The sequence below is a fragment of the Lepisma saccharinum genome, chromosome 23, assembly GCF_977018435.1.
Source record: "Lepisma saccharinum chromosome 23, izLepSacc3.1, whole genome shotgun sequence".
Classification (NCBI taxonomy): domain Eukaryota; kingdom Metazoa; phylum Arthropoda; class Insecta; order Zygentoma; family Lepismatidae; genus Lepisma; species Lepisma saccharinum.
This window is the reverse complement of record NC_139251.1, coordinates 57,632,287-57,655,693: the sequence shown is the minus strand read 5'-3', so window position 1 is coordinate 57,655,693 and position 23,407 is coordinate 57,632,287. Positions and strand designations below refer to the sequence as shown.

At 41.1% G+C, this 23,407-nt stretch overlaps 1 protein-coding gene across 4 annotated transcripts in view; it reads left to right on the top strand.

Annotated features, from left to right (window-relative positions):
• Positions 1–23,407, top strand: part of Syn2 (Syntrophin-like 2) — a 623,560-nt gene that overhangs the window by 539,951 nt on the left and 60,202 nt on the right. For all 4 annotated transcript variants that reach the window (XM_083109950.1, XM_083109951.1, XM_083109953.1 and 1 more), the window contains one exon: positions 9,705–9,864. In XM_083109950.1, the coding sequence (XP_082966076.1) occupies positions 9,705–9,864 (160 nt within the window). The remainder of the gene's footprint in view (positions 1–9,704; positions 9,865–23,407) is intronic.

Sequence of the window (23,407 nt, the reverse complement as noted above, 5' to 3'; positions counted from 1 at the left end):
TCACGTTGATGGTAACGATTTCGATCACCAAGGAGCAGCACGTAGGCACAGCGCAGAGCAGCCAGAGCCAGTAGGACGAAAGTACTGTGTGTTGACTTTCAAAGACGATGGTTGGTGTGTGAGTGAGTGTTTATATGGCACCAAAAATTCCAGTCTTTTGGGAGGGGTACATCTGTGCCCTTTCCGACGTTGGTTATAGTTATAGCCAGATAATTAAACAGTGCCACATGAAAGCATTCCATGTGTCAAAGAAGGGCATCAATGCAGTGTTGAATCGCCATAAAGGTTGCACCGTACCTGTTGCTGGAACCAGTCAAAGTGGGCCTCGGACATATCGGAAGCCCAAGCGTTCCTCCGATGTTGTGCGGAAAGTGAGATCCTTGGTGCGATGTGAAAACCCTGCAACGCGAAGAGTGATTGCACAGGCAGTGCAATGTTTCCCTGCAACTGTGAATCGCATTATAGCCCAAGATTTACAACTTGTGCGGAAGCACAAGGCTCAAGTTCATAAGTTGCGTGCCTCACATGCCCAGGAGAGGAAGAACAACAGTCGGAAGCTCTACGAACGCCATCTGGCAGGAGACCACAGGAAGTATGTGGTGTCTTTGGATGAAGCATGGGTGTATCTGTCGGGATGTGGTAAAAAAAAGGCCATCTACTATCGTTCACGTGATGCAAGAAGTCGATCTGAGTGGGTACGTGAATGTGCTGAAAGTTTTCCACGCGGGTTCATGGTTGTTGGTGGTTACTGCCATAACGGCAAACTTCCACTGCGCAGAGTGGAAAAAAGGCTAAAATAAATGCAGCCTATTACCAGACGAATATTTTGGAGCCACTTTACAGACATGATATTCCTTTTGTCTATGGCAGCGACACATTTCGTGTTGTCATCCACCAGGACAAGGCTTCCAGTCATACGGCAAAGTCCACGCAGATATACATGGATCGGATGGCACGTGAAACGGGCATTCATGCAATCCCCTTTACAGACATCCCTGTGAAATCCCCCGATGCCTCTTCCATGGATTTTTGTGGGTTTCCGTTGTTGAAACGAGCCTTGGGAAACAGACGGCCCCGCACAATTGAGGGTCTTTGGAAAGCTTGTCAGGAGGAGTATGATCGTTTGTACCAATGTGTTCTTCAACGCAGTCTCCTCCAATGGAAACTCCGCTGCAGGGCCATTGATGCATGTCAGGGGTATCACATGGAGCACCACCGCTCGTGACGTCACGGTTCTTCTTAAGGTGAGGTGGGTTCTAACTTTGTTACCATGGACGTGAAACGACCTTCTGTATTCAGAGACGTGGACAAGCCAGTCTTCGGAAGGAAAGAATTATCGCAACAAGAGCGTACATGGCGGATTGTTTGAAGCCCGTCCTGTCGATAAGGCACATATGTTGTGTTGCCAGCATGCAGGCAACATACGTAGCTTCACATCCCAAGAGGGAAAATTAAAGCTGCCGAAACTGCGTCCTTGTCAGAGGCCTTTGCTGAGACAGCCTGAAGCCAGATGCATGAAGCTCGGGAAACACTACCTACCCTGTAATTGCCTACCCAGGTTCTTAATTTGCGACGCTTTTGAAGTGCTCCGTTTGCTTCCACGTACGCTGCGTTGTTTGCGATCGTAGCTGAAATTAATTGTGTGGTCTCCATGGTTACCGCTGACTGGCTGGAATTGCGAGGAAGCGTGTAAGTGGACTCTCGTGACGTACTCAGCCGAGCGAGAGAGAGAGAGACCCTCGGGCTATCAGTATCAGAGATGATTCTCGGAGTTGGATGCGCTGATGAAAGATCACAAGGCTTAAAGTCGAATCGTTGTTCTGGTTCGGTTCCGTGAATTTATTTGTCATTTCAGTGTCTTTTGTTATTTTATTTTTATGTTGTTGACTTTTCTTTTCTCTCCTTCCATTTATTCTTATTTTTTTATTTTGTTTCTTTTCTTCTTTATTCTTCTCTTTGCTTCCGACATTTTCTTAATTTTCCTCTCCTCCGTTTTCTCTTTTTCGTCTTGTATTTCCTTCTCATCTCCTTTTTACTGAACCCTTCCTTCTTGTATTTTCCTTCTTTGCTGTAGAAGTTTCTTTTCTTTCTTTCCTTTTATACTTTGCTTCTTTTCTTCTTAATATTCTCTATCTTTGCTTCTAATATTCTCTTTCCTTCTTTCTTGTTTCACCTGGCCATCTCCTTCTTTTCCGTTTCTGTCCTTTTCTAACCTTCTTCTTCTTCGTTTAGTTTTTACCCTTTCTTGCTATTGATTTTTTGTTTCCTTCTACGTATTTTATTCTTCGTTTCTTTTCCTGTTTCTTTTCTTCTTACATTTTTCCTTCTAGCATTTTCTTATCTTCTCCGTTCCTTTCTTTTTTGCCTTTTCTGGTGTCTCTTTCTCTCGTGTTTCACTCCTTTTCTGATCCCTTTCATCTTCCGTTATCCATTTTTGCTTTTCCTGTTGACGTTTCTTTCTTTTCCTTACTTTCATTCTTCGTTTCTATTCTCTTGTCATTTTCTCTTCCGTTCTCTTTTATTTCTTGTCTTTCCGGTCATCTTCTTTTGCGCTTCACTCGTTCTTTTCTGATTGTTCCCTACTTCTATTTTCCTCCTTTCTTTCCTTTTTGCGTTTAGTTGCTGCAATTTTCGTATTTTCTGTCCTTTTATTCTTCCTTTCTTATTTTTCTGTTTTTCTTCTTGATTTTTCTTTGATTCCAAGATGTTCTTTTCTTTCCCGTTCCTCTCCTTTTTCCCTTGCTCTTTCTTTCTTTCTTGTTTCTTCCGTTCGTATACGTTTTTTGCGTTTTATTCCTTCTTCCTTTTTATTTTACTTTTTTCTTGTCTTTTCCGTTCATTTCCTTTTCGTTTCTTCGTTCCTGTTCACGCTTTTCTTTTTCCATTCATTTCCTACATTTTCCTCCATTCCATCTTTTCCATTTACTTCCTTTTCTCTTCCTTGGCTCATTTTCTTCTCTTATTTTCAGTAGACGAATATGGTGATTCGGTTCCTTCCCACTTTAAACTCTAAACTTTGTCCCGAAAATCTCTGTGCAAGTAATGGTTCGATCATTGAACTCGTGAGAAAGGAAGTGGGTGCATGGACGGCAAAACGCGGCTGCAGCTACCAACTGTTTGAAGCAGCGCGCACTTCTTTGCTCCGCCCACTCGCTCTCTCCCCTTCTCTGCCCTTATGCGTGGTCTTGCCAAACAGATTCTCGTGCGCCACAGATGTGAGCCTAAACTCTACTTTGACGAAGTGTTATTTTCTTTTCGTGCTTTTAACATACGAAATTGTCGAGTAGTTTCGTAGCAACAGCCATGGTTAATGCATACATGTGCAGAAATAATAATAGTGGTTAAACCTGAATGACAAAACCAAATTGAACTCTCTCTGGGCCTTACCGATGGCGCAATGTTAGCGTCGCCGCCTTGTAATCAAGGGGTCCCGGGTTCGATACCCTGTGAGTCACAAGTCGTTCGGATCCCACTTTAAACTGTAGGTCCAGTCCCGATTAGCCTTAATGTGCATAAAATGGACTTAAAACACCAAATCAATCAATCAAACTGAACTCTGTGGAATGTATTTCTGTATACGTTCCTCCCACTTCTCAAAGGACACGAGGGTACGGGCTCTGATAAAGAATTCCTAGTGAAGTCAGCCTCCTCCACGCTGAAGATTCTCCTACAAACGATGTCCTTTGCTTTCCAATAGGCCGACTAGTCGTTGTAAATCCAGTTTATTGAATCTAAGGTGGGGCCTACCCTTTGGATGCATGCGGGGTCACAGAGGATTGGGATATTGGAATTCTCGAGAGAGGCGTGGTTTTTTTTTCACTTCTTTCAGTTCAACTATTTCTTGACCAAGTCATGCCTGTCTTTTATCGTCGGTGGAAAAGCTTCAAAGCTAGAAGGTGTCCTCATGCACGACCTCGTAACCACGTGGTATCTCATTTAGAGTACATGACAAGCTATTGTCACCGTAGAATTAAGTTAGGTGATGTGCCGTAGACTAAGTAATGCATTCCTGAGTAGATTGAACAATCCCGAGATTTCGGGACTAATTCCAGGATCTCGATCTTTGATGCTGACAAATCATTTGCCCTGGGTGGTCGCCACATTCATATTAAGCCGGCCTCCGAGACGGAGTGGTTAGCACAGCGCGCTACGACGCCAGAGCTCCCGGGTTTGAATCCACAATGTTTTATATATATATAATATAGTATAAAGAAAGTTATGCGAAATGTCCCTGCGAGGCATAGGTACACATTGAATCTTTATCTTACCTTGTTCGCTAGTTTGGTAATTGTGGTAACTTGCATTGTTACATCCTATCTTTTGTGTATCAAAGCCCTCCGTGGATTTTTCTTTATTCTAATGCTCTTTCGTTTATCACACAGCAAAGACCAGTTGTTCAAGGTAAAAAGAAAAAAAAGGTCAAATGTCAGGAATAATTCCGTAAAATCTGAATTTTGTTTAGACCACTACTAGGAATGCAAAATCCCAAAGTTCACCCCCCCCCCCCTCCCCCGGTACTCCCAATCTCAGATTCACAATTCTTAGTTCCTGGCGTATGCCTCCGTAATTGATGATCATAAGCAGATACTTTTTAAAGCCTTAATCCTCATTAGATGGACGACAAAAAAGGTTCTGCTTGATTTTCTCTAATTTCGGTGGTTTTGTTGTAATTTAAGAAAATGTAATTTTTAAGTTTTTACCTTTAATTTTTGAAGAAATTAGATGACAAAATATTGTTTGGAATAAAAGTTGTAGCCTAATTTATAAGCTTTTAATGTTTTTGTGTGAAAGATAAGCCATAAAATTTGTCTCCAAATGGAACACAGTACCAAGTAGTGTGTCGTGGGGGCGATCTTTATCACAGGCCGTGGCAAAATTTTGAAAGAAAAGTTATTTTGAACAAAGCCAGCTGTTATTCAGTTACAACCAAATTCGAAAATTTTGCAACAACAGAATTGTTGGGGAGAAATAAAATTCAGTCGCATTAATCCTCTAATATTATTACCTTTCTCGCAACAGAAATTGCTGGAGAGTAGCGTTGAATTTTCAAACGCTGCAGGAAACATCCGGCTAAATATATAGAAAATGCGATTATGTCGAAGTCAAAATAAAAGCGTGCTCCGTTGAAGGCAACTTAGCTTTCAGGAAGATAAATGACGCTTCCAAACCAGAAGATGAATTGTTCCGTGCAGGTAGCGGTTCAAATACATGTAGTCGAGGTTCCTAAAAATATAACAGATGGACAAGAAAATTGATTCACTATTTATACAACACGGTTTAATTTTTTCAATTTTCTTATCGTTGGATGAATAAATATGCTCAGCTTCTTTCTCCTTTCTCTTAGGGGGCTCCCCGACGGCGTACAGGTAAGGTCGTCGCCTTGTAATCAAGTCTACCAGGTTCGATACCCGAAGAGACACATCATAGTTCTGGTCCCATTCTCAACAGCAAGCCCAGTCGCGATTAGTTTATCTGTGCATAAGCTGTACTTAAGCTTGATCTTCCTTACTTATCCTGGTTGTCGTTATTATCTAAAAGTGGCAGAAATGCGACGGAAAATACAAATACAAAAATGTGTATGAGTGTACGAGTAGAATCTTGTCCAGGCTTGTCAGAACCTGCTTCTGGATTTTGTTGAGAAAGAGGTTTTTACACAGGAAGCGGCCGTGGCTCACCTGGTGGAAGGTCGGGGCAACATGAAGAAAACCAGGTAATCTAGGAAGCAGGGGGTCTTTTGATTGTCATCGCTGAGAGGAGTAACGCTGCTTGGGGACATTCTACTCGTACCGATGGGGTATGTTACGAAATAATGCTTTCGAATTTACAAGTTTCCACCTTGGTTAGATATCATGATGAGCGATCTTCCTAAAATATCGCTACCAGGCTCCGGGTTCAAGTACGAGGCTTGGGCACAGGTATCCCTTTGGGAGAATCTCTTCATCAATTTCATGTAATCATCATTCATTTGCACTGTCAGCATGGGCCCAAAAAGTGACAGAAAAGCCATGAAAAATAAAGGAAAATATAAAATGATAAGAGGAGAAGGTCTAAATTTGGGCGAAGGTTTAAATATGGGTTTTGGAGCTATCAGCGCTCCCGGGTGCTGCAGCCTGGCAGAGGCTATTGGAACTGGTTATCTGTCAAGGTCAAAGTTTGCGGCGCCAATTTCTCAAGAGAAAGTGGTGGTTAGTTTCGACCTTGGACGCTGTTATAGAATTGGGACCTCCGAAAACTTTTTGCAGGTATGTTTTAACTCCGCGTTTAATGAATTCTCATCTGCTTTGCATAGGTTATGATATTAGCGGTACATAAAACAAATGTGGGCTTTTATAATGCCATGATTTGTTTGTGAAATATGTACCACAGAGAGCGAAAATAAATTGAAGAAGAAAAATAGCGTGATGGTCTAAATATGGGCTGTGCCATGAGGTCTAATGTTGAGATCACATTTCCAACAAATATTTGGATGTTTTTCTTAATTTCGATTTTTCCCATTTCGCGTGATTTTCAAATCAACAGATTATTCATAAATATGAATTTTATAATGTTTTAGCGATAAATGACTGTTTTTTTAAAATTGTAATTGCTTTTTGTGATATTGCCACTAGTAGCCCATATTTAGACCACAATTTTGAAATACATCATTTTACCATTTTTTGGAAATTGCTTTTTTAAAAGAAAAATGGGAAACTTCTATACTTTAGCATGCTATTACATTTAAGTATATATTTCATATATATGCATTTTAAAGTCAGGTGCTTGATATATTATTTTTTCCTCCGAAAATGACAACATAAAGGGGGGGGGGGGCATATTTAGACCTTTTCCTCTACTGGTAGTTCGTCATGTGAGCACCAGAGGTACGTCACTGAAATTTATCAAGTTTACAGAAGAGAGGAAATAATGTATTGTTAGGAATATTTCTACCGCTTAAGCAGTGGACTCACATAGAGCTTTTTAGAGGAGTTTTATTTCAATAAAACTTGAAAATCGCGTTTTTGGATTTTGGATTTTTGTTTTTTGAGTCCACTTTTATACACAGGTAGTCTAATCCGTACTGGAGTACAGCTTAACCCTTTAAGTGGATATGACGGATATATCCGCCATGCCCACGTGGATTCGACGGATATATATAACCATCCTCGTCATTCTCTGGTTCAGTCCTCCTGCGAATGTCGAGCTGCAAATGTGCTTTTTTTATATTGAGTTAGTTAACATTTCCGCAATGATATGTCACTCTTCAGAAGCGCGAGAGTATTTAACTTGCCCTACCTTGGCACTCTGCTAGCTGTGTTTATCTTTCACTTGTAGTATGTAATCTGTGTTCGGAGCCAAGGTGTGTGCCAATACAGGAGCTGCATGAGCGTTTTTGTTGATTGAGTGATTTAATTAGATTCTTTAGGTCGCTTTTGTATCACTTTTGGCTAATCGCGACGGTGAGGATTAGTGATGATGATATGATGAAATCAATGAAGGAACGCTCACAATGAACAGCCATGTCGGGCCGGGATTCGAACCCGGGACCCCTGACTTCTTGCAGGGGCTCAAAGCAGCGAAAGGAGTTTCCTTGTTTGAGAAGAGTCTTCTGTCACTTTGAATTGTGATGAGCAATTGTAATTTTTAAAATTACCTATTACGGAAGGCTTGGCATTTCATTACCAACTTAAGAGGTTAAAGTGGGATCTAAACTACTATGTAACACAACGGGGTGTAGAACCCGGGACATCTTGATTACAAGTCGTTACCACTACGTCCTTGCGTAAGCCTTGTACACTCCTATTCAGATAAAGTGGCACATTCTACAACTGTGCCACTTTATGTGAACAGGAGTGTACTAAGGAGTAAGAATACGTATAATCTTACATTATATATTCTGTGTACTCCCACCCTCTCTGCCTTAATACAGAGGAACTGAATGGATTCTTAACTCGAGATCTCTTCAGTGTTTTATGGAACGGTTTATTTACTTGAAAAAGCTCGAGAAGATGTTTTTGGAGTTTTGCCAGACTTCGATGCCCCAACAGCACACGCGTTGTGAGAGCCCGGGAGATTACGCAGAAAATGGAATGGACTTGGAGGAAGTTCCCTAGATTGAAGGACTTACGGCCCTCGAAAAGTGGATTCAAATTTCAACTCTGTGTCCGGAGGAGATAGTAATCCGAGTTGGATTATTGTTCTCTTCCTCTACACAGCAGCTGTTTATGCCCCACTGCCGAGGGAATGTTTCCAAGTTTGTGCGAAACGTGCGCTAAATAGGTGCAATTGTCTTCCCTCCATAAACTTTCGCCCAACGCTTGTATTGGAATCATCATTTTGGAATGCTTCTTCTGTGCCTGTGTTATGAGCACACACAGGATGTTTTAAGAGATTGAAGTGCGGCAAAAACATTCAGTTCACTTATGAATAGAAGGATTGAGTGTCATAGTTATACATTGCCCTTTTTTGTTCAGAAAAATTGAGTCGTAATTCCATGTTCTGTGTATTTTTTGTATTTGTTTCATTTACGTCGCTTTCCTGCTACTTTTGACCAATCGCTACGATGAGGAGGATTGGATCAAATTGTCAGTGACAAGCTCAAAAACACATCAACAGAGGCCGACCTCCGTGGCGGAATGGTTAGCGCATCTCGCTACGACGACAGTTGCCCAAGTTGGAATCCCGGCCTGGTCACCGGTGTTGTTTGTGAATGTCTCCTCAACAATTTCATCATATCATCACTCACCCTCATCTTCTCGATTAGCCAAAAGGGCAGAAAAGCGAAGTAAAATAAACCAAATCAATCAATCAATTGAAGGTCCCTAGTGACAGTGTATTACGTCACGACGGCAAGAGTCTCAGGTTTAATTTCACGAGTCCTAAGTTTAATGGCAAGAGCCCTATGTTTAATCTTAGTTAAAATCATACCAGGGTTGTTACCGGTCAAGGAACCCATAAATTCTAATGGGTTTTATTGGGTTCCACAACGGAACTGAAACTTTTTTTTCTCGCACAATTTAAATTCGGTCCAAGTTGCGTGTTCTTTCATTCCAATACGAAAGTTGGGCAGTTTTTAAATTAATCCGGAAAAAAGGTTCCTGGACCATATTTGGATTGATCCGGAAAAAACGTTCCTGGACCATATTTAAATTTATCTGGAAAAGGTTCCTGAACCATATTTAAATTGATCCGGAAAGAAAGGTTCCTGGACCGTATTTAAATTGATCCGGAAAGAAAGGTTCCTGGACCATATTTGGATCCGGAAAAAAAGTTCCTGGACCATATTTAAATTTATCTGGAAAAGGTTCCTGAACCATATTTAAATTTATCTGGAAAAGGTTCCTGAACCATATTTAAATTGATCCGGAAAAAAAGTTCCTGGACCGTATTTAAATTGATCCGGAAAGGTTCCTGGACCATATTTAAATTGATCCGAAAAAAATGTTCATGGACCGAATTGAAATATTTTATATATAAAAGGTTCTTTTGGGTCCTGAACCCATTTACGCTAAATAAATTTCTCTTCTTGATCGAATTTTATATATATATATATATATATATAATAGTAATCCTGAATCAAACTTGTTTCTGTCCTGTCATCAAACCATGTCCACTCCGACACATGCCTGCGACTTCAAGGCTTAGTGTGACACAGATAATGCGAATATTTTTTGCAATTATTGTTCATGAAGATTATACACTACATGAGTGTTTCCGTTTGTTTCCAGGAACGAACGCTGAATGTGGTGAGGCAGAAGATCGGGGGCTTGGGCTTGAGCATCAAGGGCGGAGCTGAGCACAAACTGCCCATCCTCATCTCCAGGATCTTCAAGGACCAGGCAGCCGACCAGACGGGGGAGCTCTTCGTTGGAGACGCAATACTCCAAGGTAGGAGATTCTTTCCAGAGAAAATTCAGTCGGGCTTGGTAACGCAAAACGTTTCTCTCGAAACAAATGCCGGTGTTGCGGCTCCCGTGTGACGGTGGGTTCGCGCTTGATCTCCGCCAAAATTACGCCACTTCGCTCGGTAATTCAAAAGGTTTCTCGTGCGACAAATACCGATGTTACGGCTGACATTCCCTCGAGTAAAGAAGGCCGGTTCCCGCGGCGGAGTGGTTACCACGTCGCGCTACGACGCCAGGGGTACCGGGTTCGAATCCCGGTCTGGGCATGGATGTTTGTGAGTTCCAATTCATCAATTTCTTCATGGCATCACTCATTATCATCTTCGCAAATTAGCCAAAAAAGTGGCACAAAAGGCGAAGTAAAATAAAGCAAATCAATCGAGTGAAGAGGAAGTAATTATGTGGATGGTAAGTGGATGCGAACAGTCGCGTGTCTTTTTTCTATCTGTTTGGATCATTCAACTGGTACTTCATTTTACTTCGCTTTTTGTGCCACTTTTGACTAATTTGAAAAGATTGGTATGAGTGAGGATATGGTGAACGGGACCCCTGGTGTCGTAGCACGATGTTCTAACCACTCCACCACGGGGGCGGCTCAACTTGTACTGTTTTTTGCATGAGACCCTTGTTGTTTTTAACAGGGTTTCTTTGGAGTTACGTAATGGAACTTTTAGAATTAGTATGGTCAAAATTCTGTGGTAACCAAAGCGGTTAAAAAAAGGGAGCGCAGGCCGAGCCTGATCGAACCGAAGAGAAAGAAAGAAAAATTATTTGTGGGTCAAAATCGTTTTTCACGCTCTGTTTGTTATGCAAATGTTTACTTATATGATTAAAAGCGTCTTCTACGTTCACATGCTTGTAAATTCTAACTCCAGTAATATTATTTTCAGTGCTTACATTTTCATCCCTATACTTCGAACAGTAATTCCATACACACACTTACACTTTCCTTTCTTCTAAATATGTATAACACTCAAACTTTCTTTATTTCATTACTACTATAGAACACTCATGTAAATTCATCACATTTTCCTTAGATATGGCTTTTGTATATATATATATATATATATATATATATATATATATATATATATTACTACATAGGGCATCAAGTGTTTATTTGTAAGTAGTGTAAATGAGTTGTTTCAAACTCATCCCAAGTAGGTATCCCCTATTTCTATGGATTTAGCCTCAGTTGTATCATATTATGATGATTTTTTGTGGATTTTATGACGTTCGTCGACGTTCCAGTACAATTTTCACCGCAACTCGGTTTTTCCTACCTCATCCTTTCCATATATGCTACGATCTTACGTCATATAACTTAACCTATTCACTTTTTTTCGATCTTTTACGGGCTAAGTTAACCTACAAAGGTTGTTTTGGTCTTATTCTGGTTACATTCCTTTTTCTTACGATCTTATGATATAACTTAACCTATTCACTTTTTTTTTTACGATCTTTCACGAGTTAGGGCGTTCTCTTTCACTTAAGTTGTAACCTGTCACGAGGACACTTTTTTTTTTGTTTTTACGATCTTTTACGTACTAATCTAACCTACAGTGGGAACAGCTGACCTATATGTATGCATGTCCAAGAAAAAAAAAAAACATATTTTGACCAAGTGTAACCGTTTTCGAGATACATCCACTTCCGGTCGCCATTTTGAATTTCGGAAATCCGATTCCAGACATGAGGGACAGAGGACATCGAGACGATGTTAACGCAAAAAACCTCATGTCTCTACGATCATCCCTTCAAAAGTTACGAGTGATCGAAAAAAAAATCGGCAGTTGGTCCTTGACCCCTTGACCTCAGGACCACCAAGTTCCGTACTCGTGTTCTATGTTACCGAAATCGACAGCGGAGTGAACGGGGGGGATTTTTCGAGTTATTTTCGCGCTATATCTTACCGTTTTCGAGGTACGTCCATTTCCGGTCGCCATATTTTAAAATGATTTTTGTAAAAATATTTTTTTCGGGAGGGTCCCGGAATTTTGATAGGCGACGACAGAGCCATCTATGAGCAAAACTCGGATGTTGGAATTTTGAAAGGCGACGACAGAGCCATCTATGAGCAAAACCTGGATGTTGGAATTTTCTGACAACTTTTTTCAGGACGTCAACATTGTTTCTTTCTCTTCTTAGTGAATGGGTTAGGTGACTTGCAACGACGAAGGCCTTCTAGCAACACGAACTTAGCTTTAGCCGGCGTATTTCACTAGATACGACTTTTAAATCATGATATCGTAAACCACATGTTCTCCACAATTCGTCTTGAAGAAAGCTAATCCTCGGATTAAGCAATGGAAAGATGCGAATTGCAAAAACGAGAAGGGTAGACGATACCGTGGAATAAGGGGTCTCGTCCAATCCAGCAAAATGGATTGGTGAAATTCCAAAGGGCGTATTTTGCTATTTTTCTTTCTCGGATGTGTTGTAGTCACCAGGAAATCTCTTATAAATAACGTACCTGCAAATTTCACCGTCTTTGTAATCATAGTCCAATCCTAACATTAATAGCCATACTCATCCAATTATTTCAATTGTAAAGCGTCGTTTGATGGTGTGTAGACGTTTTTTATAGGGAATTCATTTTCTCCCGATCAGATCGAATATCGAATTCCTCTGATTAATTAAAATGGATGAATGGAATGTGTAATAACTAAAGTTGCATGTTTATTATCCTAGTGTGATAGGAGGGGAATTAAAATTTGATTTCGGCACCTGAAAAAAAAAAGAAGAAAATCAGTATTGGCGCGAATTTCATTTTGTTTTGATGGTGCTAAAAAATAATGTGAATAATTGCTACTTGTTTTGTTTTTTTAATTTTTGTCAATTTGTGTAAAAACTTGCGATTCTTCTAAATGGTGCAATAAATGATATGGAGAGAATGCACCTATTTGTCGTCACCACTTCTATCTACCGTGCATTTTGATACTTTTAGGTGTCATCTATCACTCACCGTTATGGCACTTCCAAAATCTTGACATTTCTCCCACTCCCCTTATACCTATTTTCTAACTCGTGATAATGAAGATTTTACATTTTGAGTTCCCTTTCGCGACAGAAACTAACCTCCCTTTGGAGGGGTTCGAAGATAAGGAGATAAACTGATTACCCATCTGCATTATCCCCCCCCCTTGCAATCCTCGCTTGGAGTACAAATAACGTGGAGTTCAAAATTTATAGATTTATGAGAAATGGACATCCATGTAAATTTACAGTTGTCGATCGAATAACACACTTATACGTAGAATACAATGGATTGCGTAATCACCGACGGATATACAGGGTGTTCCAAAATTAATATCGGGGTTTTAATTAAGTCTATATTCCATTACATATACAATACAGAAATGAAACCTACCTTAAAAGGAGGGTAACTCAAACAGTTTTTGTCACAAGTTACAAGTGTTCAATGTGGGATCCCCTTGTGACAATATATAATTATAATTCTAATAAATAATACTACATCATGATTCTATATTATATTTAAAGCATAGGTGTAAGTGTTGTAACGTTGTTGAGTTTAAATCAATTTTATGCGCAGGTAGCCTAATCGGGACTGGGCCTACATTGTGATCCGAGCAATTATATGCCTCCACTTGGATTCGAGTGTTGCAGCCCTTGTTTACAAGGCGAGACGTTACCACGACGCCACCAGGAAGGCCCTACACTATTGTTCTATTAAAACACTTTTGAATTATCGGTTATACCGTAATTGTACACAGTCAGTGACCTAAAAGAACACAGAATTGTGGAAGCATTAAGTAAACTTTGGTGTCTTTAGGAGGTAAGAGTTTAGCTGTAGAGGAACGCGCGCTTTGAGACAAGAGTTACATAGCTTTTGCTGCAGATTCTTTATGGTTGGGGAATTCCTCTTCTAACTAAACTAACTAACTCCCTAGCCTTCTTAAACCCGAAGGTTCATGGCTGCAGCAACACAGGCCTTCCATCTTTCCCTATCTTGAGCAAGTTCTATATACTCTTTTCCATCCCTACCGATTTCCCTTAGGTCCATCTCAACGTTGTCCCTCCATCTTCGTCTTGGCCTTCCTACAGGTCTCTTACCATCAGGTAAGAAGGGAATTCCTCTTCGTGCGGCAATATTAAAAATAAGAATAAACGAAGTAAAGAGAATAATAGCATTTGCGTGCATGCAGTCTGCTAGAGGGACCGCCGATTTCTAGCCTCGAAATACTTTTCTAGTCTGTGGTTGTTATGCGGATATTTTAAAAGCATGTGAAATGGCCGGACTGTGGAATTCGCTGTTCTCTTCGTGCGGTTAGAAAACTATTTTCTTTTTGCTCTCTTCGAAATTTAATTTAAATAGAGTTATTCCTGGATCTTTTCCAGTCCAGCAGAACATTTTGCAACAAGCCTGGGCAAATAGTTTCCTTTTGTGGTAAATTGCTCTCGAGTGCACGAGCATCGGTACTGTGGCGTTATAAGAGATATAGAATAAAAAGGAGGCGGTTCCGTGGAGAAGAGAGCGCCTTTCCCTGCAGTATTTTTCACCTCTCAACGTAAGTGGCTCCCCCCACTCCCGCTCTGCTGCTTACTGGCCTTGAGATGCAGTGTGCAGGCGGGACGTTCTCACCGCATGGAGCGCTCGCTGGCCTCCACAGGTTGCTCAAGCCTGGTGAAGATGATACTGATCTATACCCTGTCCCTACTATCTCTGTAGCAGGCGAACGGAAACAAGTGTCTACGCAAGTTGTGACGCGAGACGGCTCCACCAATGAACACGTGAGAGGGACCAGGATTGCGGGGAGGGAGGAAAGCGACTGCAATTACGAGCCTTCCCAGAAGCGTGTACTGCTTCGCTCTGCCCACTCGATCACCCCTCCCCCTTCTCTGATGCTATGTGCGGCTTTGCTCCAAAGATAGATGAGACAGGGTATAGCTGGGATGGGAGTCCTTCGTCATCTCAGTCGGAAGGTGATTCAGCCGTTTTAGATAAGTTGTTTTAATTTCCGCGTTGGTTTAATTTTTGCCGTCTCGTTTAAGTCATTTGTAAGTCATTCTTTTCCGATATGCGAGGCCTTGCTCCAGAGATTCCCGGGATAGAGTATTTATTACTTTGCATATTTTATCCGTGTAATTTTGTACTTTTTTACTTGACTTAGTGCTATATTAAGTTTTATACTCTGCTCAGCACTTAAACTATTATTATTATTCATGGTTTTAAAATATTTGTGTGTGTTTTGTATTGCACTTTTTACAAACCCTACCGTCAAACGGGGTAACTTCGTACAGATTTTGGCATATTCTAATGTGCCCTGCAAAATCCGTGGCGAGTGACAACACGAAAATTATACGCGAGGAACACTTTGTCTTTTACAAATGTACTAAAGGAATACCAAAGAAATTCCAAAATATTAGGGGACAAATACGTCAGCATTCTCGTGACGAAGTTGCCCCAGCAAATGGGGTAACTTCCTCGTCTCTGCTTACGTTCCTAGCAGGTCAAAATTACCGCCATGAAGAGGTAAGATCGTCACGCTTCCGCGAACGTTTTTCCCTTTCCGATCGGTCGTAAAGCCTCCTGCACCTGATCGGAGGTATAGTTCTGATATTTCCGACCACCAACTACCTTCTAATATGTCCTTGGCATCGTGCACGAGAAAATGCTGCAAAGAGCGCCAAAACACAATGCACTTGCACACAACACACTTCCTCCTCCCTTGATGTCCGCTCCACAACTGCACGTGTGTGGCTTCACACTCCCTTTGTTCCACCAGCATGTGACTCCTACCGACATCTATCGGTCTCGTGACGAAGTTACCCGTTTGACGGTATAGTCTCGTGTATTGAAGGGTATATTAAATCCCGTTTTCATATTCCTCTGTTTACATACGCTTTCGACAAAAGGGTTTGTCTCCCTACATTACATGCAAATTGCTTGTAAACATTCGTCGTTTTCCCGTAGGGTTCATGTAATCTATGCCTAGACCAACGTGTAATGTAAAAGTCTACATAATGTGTTCCTCCATTCGAACAGCTCGCTTGTATGCCTGTTTCCACGCGAAGTTCTATGAATATATGCAAACGTTTACTGCACAATTCTCTTCACGCGTACAAATGCACACCAATCGTGTCATTAATATTTTCACTCCATGATACATAAATATTCATTATATTCTCATATTTGGGTCTCCTCTCCCTCCTTCATCCTTATGGATGAGGTCCTTATCTCAGGTGAAACCTGATCATAGAGACATAAATTTCCAAATACAAATACTAAAATGAAGAATTCAAGATTTGGTCCAATGTGTTCTGCGAGTTGCACTTGATTCTTTAGAGCGCACAAATGTTTTTTGAACCCAAACCTTATGAAGCTGTAAACAAGGATTGTAATCGATCAAATTCTCTGCAGATCAGCTCAGGTTTTTCCGTAAAACCCAATGTTCAAAGTGGAATTTCTTAATTCTAAGATTTACGGAAATATTTACACTCAAGCACCAATCACTATTACTTTTGGGTTGATGTAATTTTGGTGGCAAGGCTCATTGCAGAAATACTGGTGTAAAAGCGACAGAGTGGCTTCAAGAGGAGATCCACGCCACATTTTGGTCAACGTTTAATCTCAGTGGTGTTAAAATAACGCAAACATATTCTTGTAATAAACACCATTTCAACACCGTTGGCCAAAATATGGTCTGGACGTCTTGCGACCACTCTTTCGTTCGACGCTTTGTCTGTGTTTGTATTGTGAGAAGATGCATGCAATAATAGTACATAATGCGTAACCCCATTTTGCATTTATATTAAATGTAAATCCCTTAAGATTCTGTGTCATAATGTCTGATTAATGTACACTGAAAAACGTTGAGTGGAGAAATGATCCAAAAAAAAAAAGAAACCTACCATGGCCGTTTTTCAAGTATTAATGGCTAGTAATGTAACTAATGTAATTCGTATAAAACCCCACACTGGGTTTTTGGGTATCGAATCAAGGGTGCCAGCTTAGAGCAACTCGCCTGCACGAGAGGTACCTTTTATATGTAAGGGGACTCACCCCTGTAAAATAAGGAGAACACGAACGACATTCAATATTTAACACTTCTATTGACTGGACATGGCGGGGGCATCATAACAATAAAAAGGATGTTCGTTTACCTGTAGATTCCTGTAAAGATGATCAGAGTACTGCAAAGTCTAGCTTTAGCCTACCCGTGCTTCTTGCTCCGCGAGAACAGGTTTACCTGCTCGCTTGCCCACGGCAACGAGTCGACTTGCGTCTTTACCCGGGTTCCTCGTCTTCAAGGCGCTCTGCGCTTACAAGGTACCTGGGCATTCAACAAGACCCGAGCGCCTGCAAAACCTGCTGGATGGAAACAGCCCTCCGGCAGCGTATCGCTCCAGGCGTTTCTTCACCACGTGGACAGCTACAGCCAGTGTTGCCTACTTACGTAGCTCCTATATCCTACGAAGTCCTAGGAGGACCTCTCTGCTCCAAGGAGAATTTATATACTTAGCGATTTCAGTTCATTGTAAGCAGTTTTTATCTTATTGCCAGGAAATGCACGCAATATTAGAGCTTCATTTATTTAAATGAATGATCGGGCAAACCGATTCGTATCCTATTCGTAGCTGAAGCCGAGAGAAAATATTCTAATTACTACCTGCTACTTCGGCTCGTAAATCAAATGAAATCATTTTACGCCTATCTGTTCTTTGTATTCTGTGAATTTAACCTTTATCAAGTTTTGAGTAAAATAATATCTGCAGTCTACATTTCCACTCGTCACTGCAAACAAATTTTACAAAGTAGTTTACCAAACTTCAGAAAGGGGGGGGGGGGATAACGGCAATGCCCCTGGACCCTGCCTGGCTACGGCTCTGGTGTTCGCAGTAGAACAGTGTGTTGCTCTACTCGCGACCTCGGCGTCGAACGTGACATGTTCCAGTAGTGCCCTGGATTATTGGTTGTTTACATATTCTTATAGAGCCTTTACCACGGAAAACCTATTTCAATGTGTGTGGGTGCAAAAGTAGCAACATTCTTAAATCTCATTTCATTGGCAATGTGGCTTTGAGTTCCCTTTCTAACTAGTGGAAATCTATTGCAGTTGACAACACTTGCAGACAGGTGTGCGACCGGTGGAGTTCCTACTCGAAGCAACTACGTCATGCAGAGGGAGGGGCCTGCAGTTGATGGAAAGAACGAACTGAGACCTACTAGGTATCGTAAGACTGCGGGTACCCGGCGGGTCTACAATGCCTGCCAGGAACGATCTGGGCAGGTGGTCAGACAAGCTGCTCAAGCGAGGGTGTTGCGCAGGTTGCATGGCATTTTAGGAGCGATGTTTCGCGAACGGGTCTGCTCCAGGTCTTGTGCAGGTCTCTGAAGATGATCGTCTACGCTGATTTGGTAGATAAGGCACGGTCCTGAAATGAGACGTCTTTAGGGAGCGCAACTCCCCGCTTATAACTCTAGCGTAGCACCGATATTCAATCTTATCACTTGGAGACAACCACTGCTTACTCTATAACTTTCGGGATACAACTGGGGCGAGATCTGTTATCACGATCTATTTAAAGGGGATTCAAATTTCCGATCGTTAACGCCGTTGAGCCAGTTCCATCCTGTCGTTAACCGTGCTTTTTGCATAAAGCTGACGTTACGTTATTTCATAAGATTTCCTGTCGATTCCCGTCTCAGCGGAGTTTAAAGATCCGCTGAAGGTCACCGGTGTAATATGCTTGTAACAAGTTACTTCCAGCGCTTCAGCCGGACCGCTTGGCGAAGTGATTTGTATATCGAGCTATGACACCAGGGGTCCCGGGTTCGAATCACGCCTTTGGTGTGATACGAATTCTAATGATTCAGTTCTGAAAATATGTTTATCGTGCATACAACTACAATGTATAATAATTATCTGTCTTTATGCAAAATAAGATATTCGAATTTAAATTTGAAAGTTTTTCTTGTCTCAATGCTGTACATACAGGGTGCGGCAAAAAAATGAGTCTTTTTGTTTTCGTCGAGAGAGTTTTTGTAATGGTTTCGGCAACAAGTATTGATTGTCATTTGCATCAGCAATGTACGCCCTTTAAAGACATGGATCGCTGGAGCGGAACTCAATGTGCTGTAGCTGTGAGCGCATTCTATAAAAATGGTGACTGTTGCCCCTGCGATACGAGAATATCGACCTTATTTTTAATCTCGCGAGACATGCTCTAATTCCATCTTCCAATGCAATCAGGGTGTAAGTGAAGAACTTCGAAGCTACGGAAAGTGCATTGAAGCAGGAACCGACAGGTTTCAGATGTTGGAACGTGCCAGGGACAATTTTCATCACAGATGTTTGTCCGAGTGTGAACAACGAAATGATGGTCCCTTGCAGGATTAAATTGTCAAAATATGCACGTGACTGTGCATATTTCGCAAATCAGTGTGTAAGGATGTAGTTGATGTGTTTGTATTTTTAAAAAATAATAAAACGTAGTGTTAGTTTCGTTGCATTGAGAAAAGCTCATTTTATACCACACCGTGTACATAGTATGTAGGTCTCTGCGTGTATGTGTGGCGGGGGGGGGGGGGGTTAAAATTCCAACATAATAACATAAATGCGCATGCGCTCACGGTGAAGACAGTTGCGTCTCTTTTTTGCAAATTACCATGCGTCTGACTGCTACCCAGGAGACCCGATTTCGATTCCCAGGGAGGGTAATGTCAGTTCGGAATTTTCCAGCATTGCCCCTGCACGGAGCAACTCTGAGGTTTACTTTACCTACGGTACGGTAAAGGAGGCTAGAGCGTGTTGCTGATCACATCACATCCACAAATGTGTTCAGCCCTATCTCCGCCATGCGCCTTTTGTATTGTAAAATTTACGCTAACTTCTAACAGTGTATCCGTTCCCCTCACTGTGTACTTACTAACGAAGACTGATGCAAGGTCATCAGTAAATTGAAACCACGGTGTGTGTTATTCCGCGTTGCATTTGTTAGAGAAGCTCGTGTGAGGAAGGATCCATTTATCACCCTGCCGCATCTGTTGCTTTGCCGGTTGCAACTGCTCGTTTACGGAAGAATAATCTGGCAGGATGCTGCAGATTGATGATTGCTTTAATCGCCTGGCTTTAAAGAAGATGCTCTGCCGCGATTTACTCGGATCTCCATCTACGACCTCGTTTCTTCTCGGGCCGTTTCTCTTCCGTTCCTCTGCCGTTTGGGTCTTCATTGCCTCCATTTTTCATTCCGTCTCTCTTGGTTCCCTCGCTACAAAATTTAGAACCAGTGTTGAGTATCGAGCCTTCTGTAAGCAGAGCCGGTCCTAGGGAGGGGCAACTCGTGCACTCGCCCAAGGCCTCACGCTTCAGGGGGGCCCTGCATTGTTATTGTTTGTGTGCAGTCACAGCTTTGGTACGGTTTATTGCGCGTTTATAGGACGCTGGCGTTTCCACTTAAGCAACTATCTGATTATTCCTGACTTCAATGATTTTTTTGACATACTTAAGAATATCCAAAACTACTGAAGTAATTTTCTATACAAAGTACTACCAACATAAAGATTTTGATGAAATATTTCAATCAGAAATAGTTACTATAGATTATTTGAGCGTCAACATTCATTGAGAAGTAAACAACAGAGAATTATGATAGAGAATATTATCGTATATGATTATAAAGTCGTTACTTTAATAGGTGAAATAATAGTTTGATATTGAAGACACAAAGTTTTGTAATTAAATATAATAATAATAATTCCTTCTAACTAAGGAACAAAAACTCTGATTTTGTCAGACCTCTGAAAACTTTTGATTATCGGCCCGCATATATATTTATTTTTTATTTATTTATGCTAGTATTATCCTGCTGAAAAACAGCTGGCTGGCCTTAGTACAGCAGTACATATACATGTAAATACAAAAAAGTCATGAATTTATAATACAAGATTGAATGATAAAGTTGTGAGTATACAAAAGAAATACTAAAGAGGTACAATAAAATATTAATGATATATACATTAAAGTATACATGATAAGTCATTAAAATAGGCCTGGTGAATGATTAAAATACAATTGATCTTTAGGCTCGTTGGAAATCATTATAACTACTGACTATGGAGTTTAGAAACTCATTATATTTATAATCTGTAAATGTTGTCAATAACGACCCTTTAGTGCGTACTCGATATGGTGTAGCTCATATAGATATTCTCAATAAAAGCGTAGGGACAGAGTAGTAACCTTCTAAGATTTTCTCAACGAATTTTATATCATTTCTGTTTCTTCTAGCTGAAAGGTATTCAACTTTTAACTTGTTCAATAGGTTGTCATAACTATAAAATAATTTAAACAGTTTAAATCTAAAATATAAATAGGAAAGAAATTTCTTTTGTATATTCTCAATGATGTCACATTTTCCAACACCACAGGAAAAATTCCATGCCACAGAACTGAATTCCAGAATGGGTCTGACAAATGCCATGTACATAACTAAGAGAAGGTTGTTCAGACCTTGCCATTTGTTAATGATCCAACCTGTCAGTTTTCTACTTGTTGACACCATATGATTAAGATGCACCTTAAAGCTAAGTTTCCTGTCAAGAAAAACCCCAAGATCCTTAACATCTTCTACAAGACTAAGATATTGTATATCCTAGGCCCCTCACCCACCTAGGACCGGCCCTGAGTATAACTACAATTACTTTTATTGCTGTAACCGGCAAAAGCTGAAGAAAGTAAACTTACTTGTCAGTTACTTTCATATATATATTGTTGTCATTTAGCCATGTTTTCTGCCACATTTGACTAATTGCGACTATGAAATTGATGAAGAGACATTAACAAAGAACACATGCCCATGACAGGATTCGAACCCGAGGCTCCGCGCTGTCATAACCACTTAAGCACAGAGGTCGGCTTTGTGCCAGTTGCATACTTCAGCATTTCGGAAACTGTCATAAAGACAAGATTTGGTGTACTGATAGACCAGACTTGGGCAATTCTTCGTATTTTTTAAAGAGAGCTCTCTTATGCACGTGTCCGCCAGGGTTCCCGGGTTCGAATCCCGCCCTGGGCAAGGGTGTTCTTTTTGAGTGTGTCTTCATCAAGTATCGTCCGTCACTCATCCTCGTCGGCGCTATTAGCCAAAGCGACGTAAAATAACCTAATTCGTGCAATCGATCAATCAATGCACGTGTGGAATGCAAAGGGAGCAGCGGTGCTGGAGCGTTGTAAGATGAGTGGAATTGAGGGAGTGGACGAGGTGAGGGGCTTAGACGGTTGCGTTCGTACAATGAGAAACCTCTCTTCTGATTCGTGAGTAACAGCGCATTTTAATCATGGGAGAAGAAACAGAAGGTGGTTCTGTGGAAAGGAGGCGCCTTTCCCCGCAGTATTTTTTTTACTTCTCAACGCATGCGGCTCCCCACTCCTTACAGGACTTGAGTATGAATGCGGAAGCTCTCACTGCACGAAGAGCTTGCTGGTTTCTACAAGCGCGCGATGTGCTCAAGCTTGTGAAAACTTACCAAATGTTGGCAGCAGTGAAAATTAAGGATCGATCAAAGTGGCCTTTCACTCGGAAACTAGGAAATGTGAAAATCTACAATTTTTTAAAGTTAAGACGTAACAAATGCTAGTTTTAACAAGACATGGCTTATTTTGATTGACCCACTCATCCGTCTATGTGATTCTGTTGGTCTTTCGTGTAAAGAATTGTATGGCAATGGTCTGAAGATTATCATACTATTTTATGATTTCAAAGGAAACCGAATGGCTATCTAATGTATATGAAATGAAGAGATTCATGAGTGAATGCTTGATCTTTATGTGGACAGAAGTCTAGCTCGTAGAGTTACATATAATTTAATTGCTTGCGTTGTTTAGAAATGCCCATACAAGCCTGAACTTCCATTAGCCAAACATATTCGGAAATGTATGTGAATGAACATTTGAAAATTCTATGTTATTTCTATGGTGAAAAACAAAGTGTTTAAAACGCGGTGTCCTCAGTTTTATCTACTGATCGTATTTGGCGCTGCAGTCGAAGTGCAATTCGAGAGACTATCACTCTTCCAGTCCACGACTTCAAGACAGCAATGCAAGACCATACTCGGAGGATGCTCGCTTCAATTACGGTCTTGCACCTTTCGGACACGGCCAAAGTAGTCAGAGGATACCACGAAAGTGCCTTGCAGAAGGCTGTGATGAGCTACCATGTTACCAGAATCTGCAAAGAGGGTGTTGGCTGACCGATATCCATGCTTAAAGTTAAAGACGGGGAGATAGTTCATGTCTATCTGTGTTTTGATTTTATCGATGTTGGTTATACCTTTGTCTACATTAGGTATAAAGCCAGTCTCACACGGCAGTTAGGTACGTCCTCACTTCGCCATCGACTTCTAGTTTCGTTACTTAACGATCGTGTGAAAGCTTTCTCTTATTCAGTTCCCCACAGAATTAGAAACCGTCTCTAAATCCATCGTTAATACCATAGAACTACCAATCAGAATTGAGGAGCACACTGGCCAGCTGAAGTAGGAAACTAACCAATCAGAAGCGACT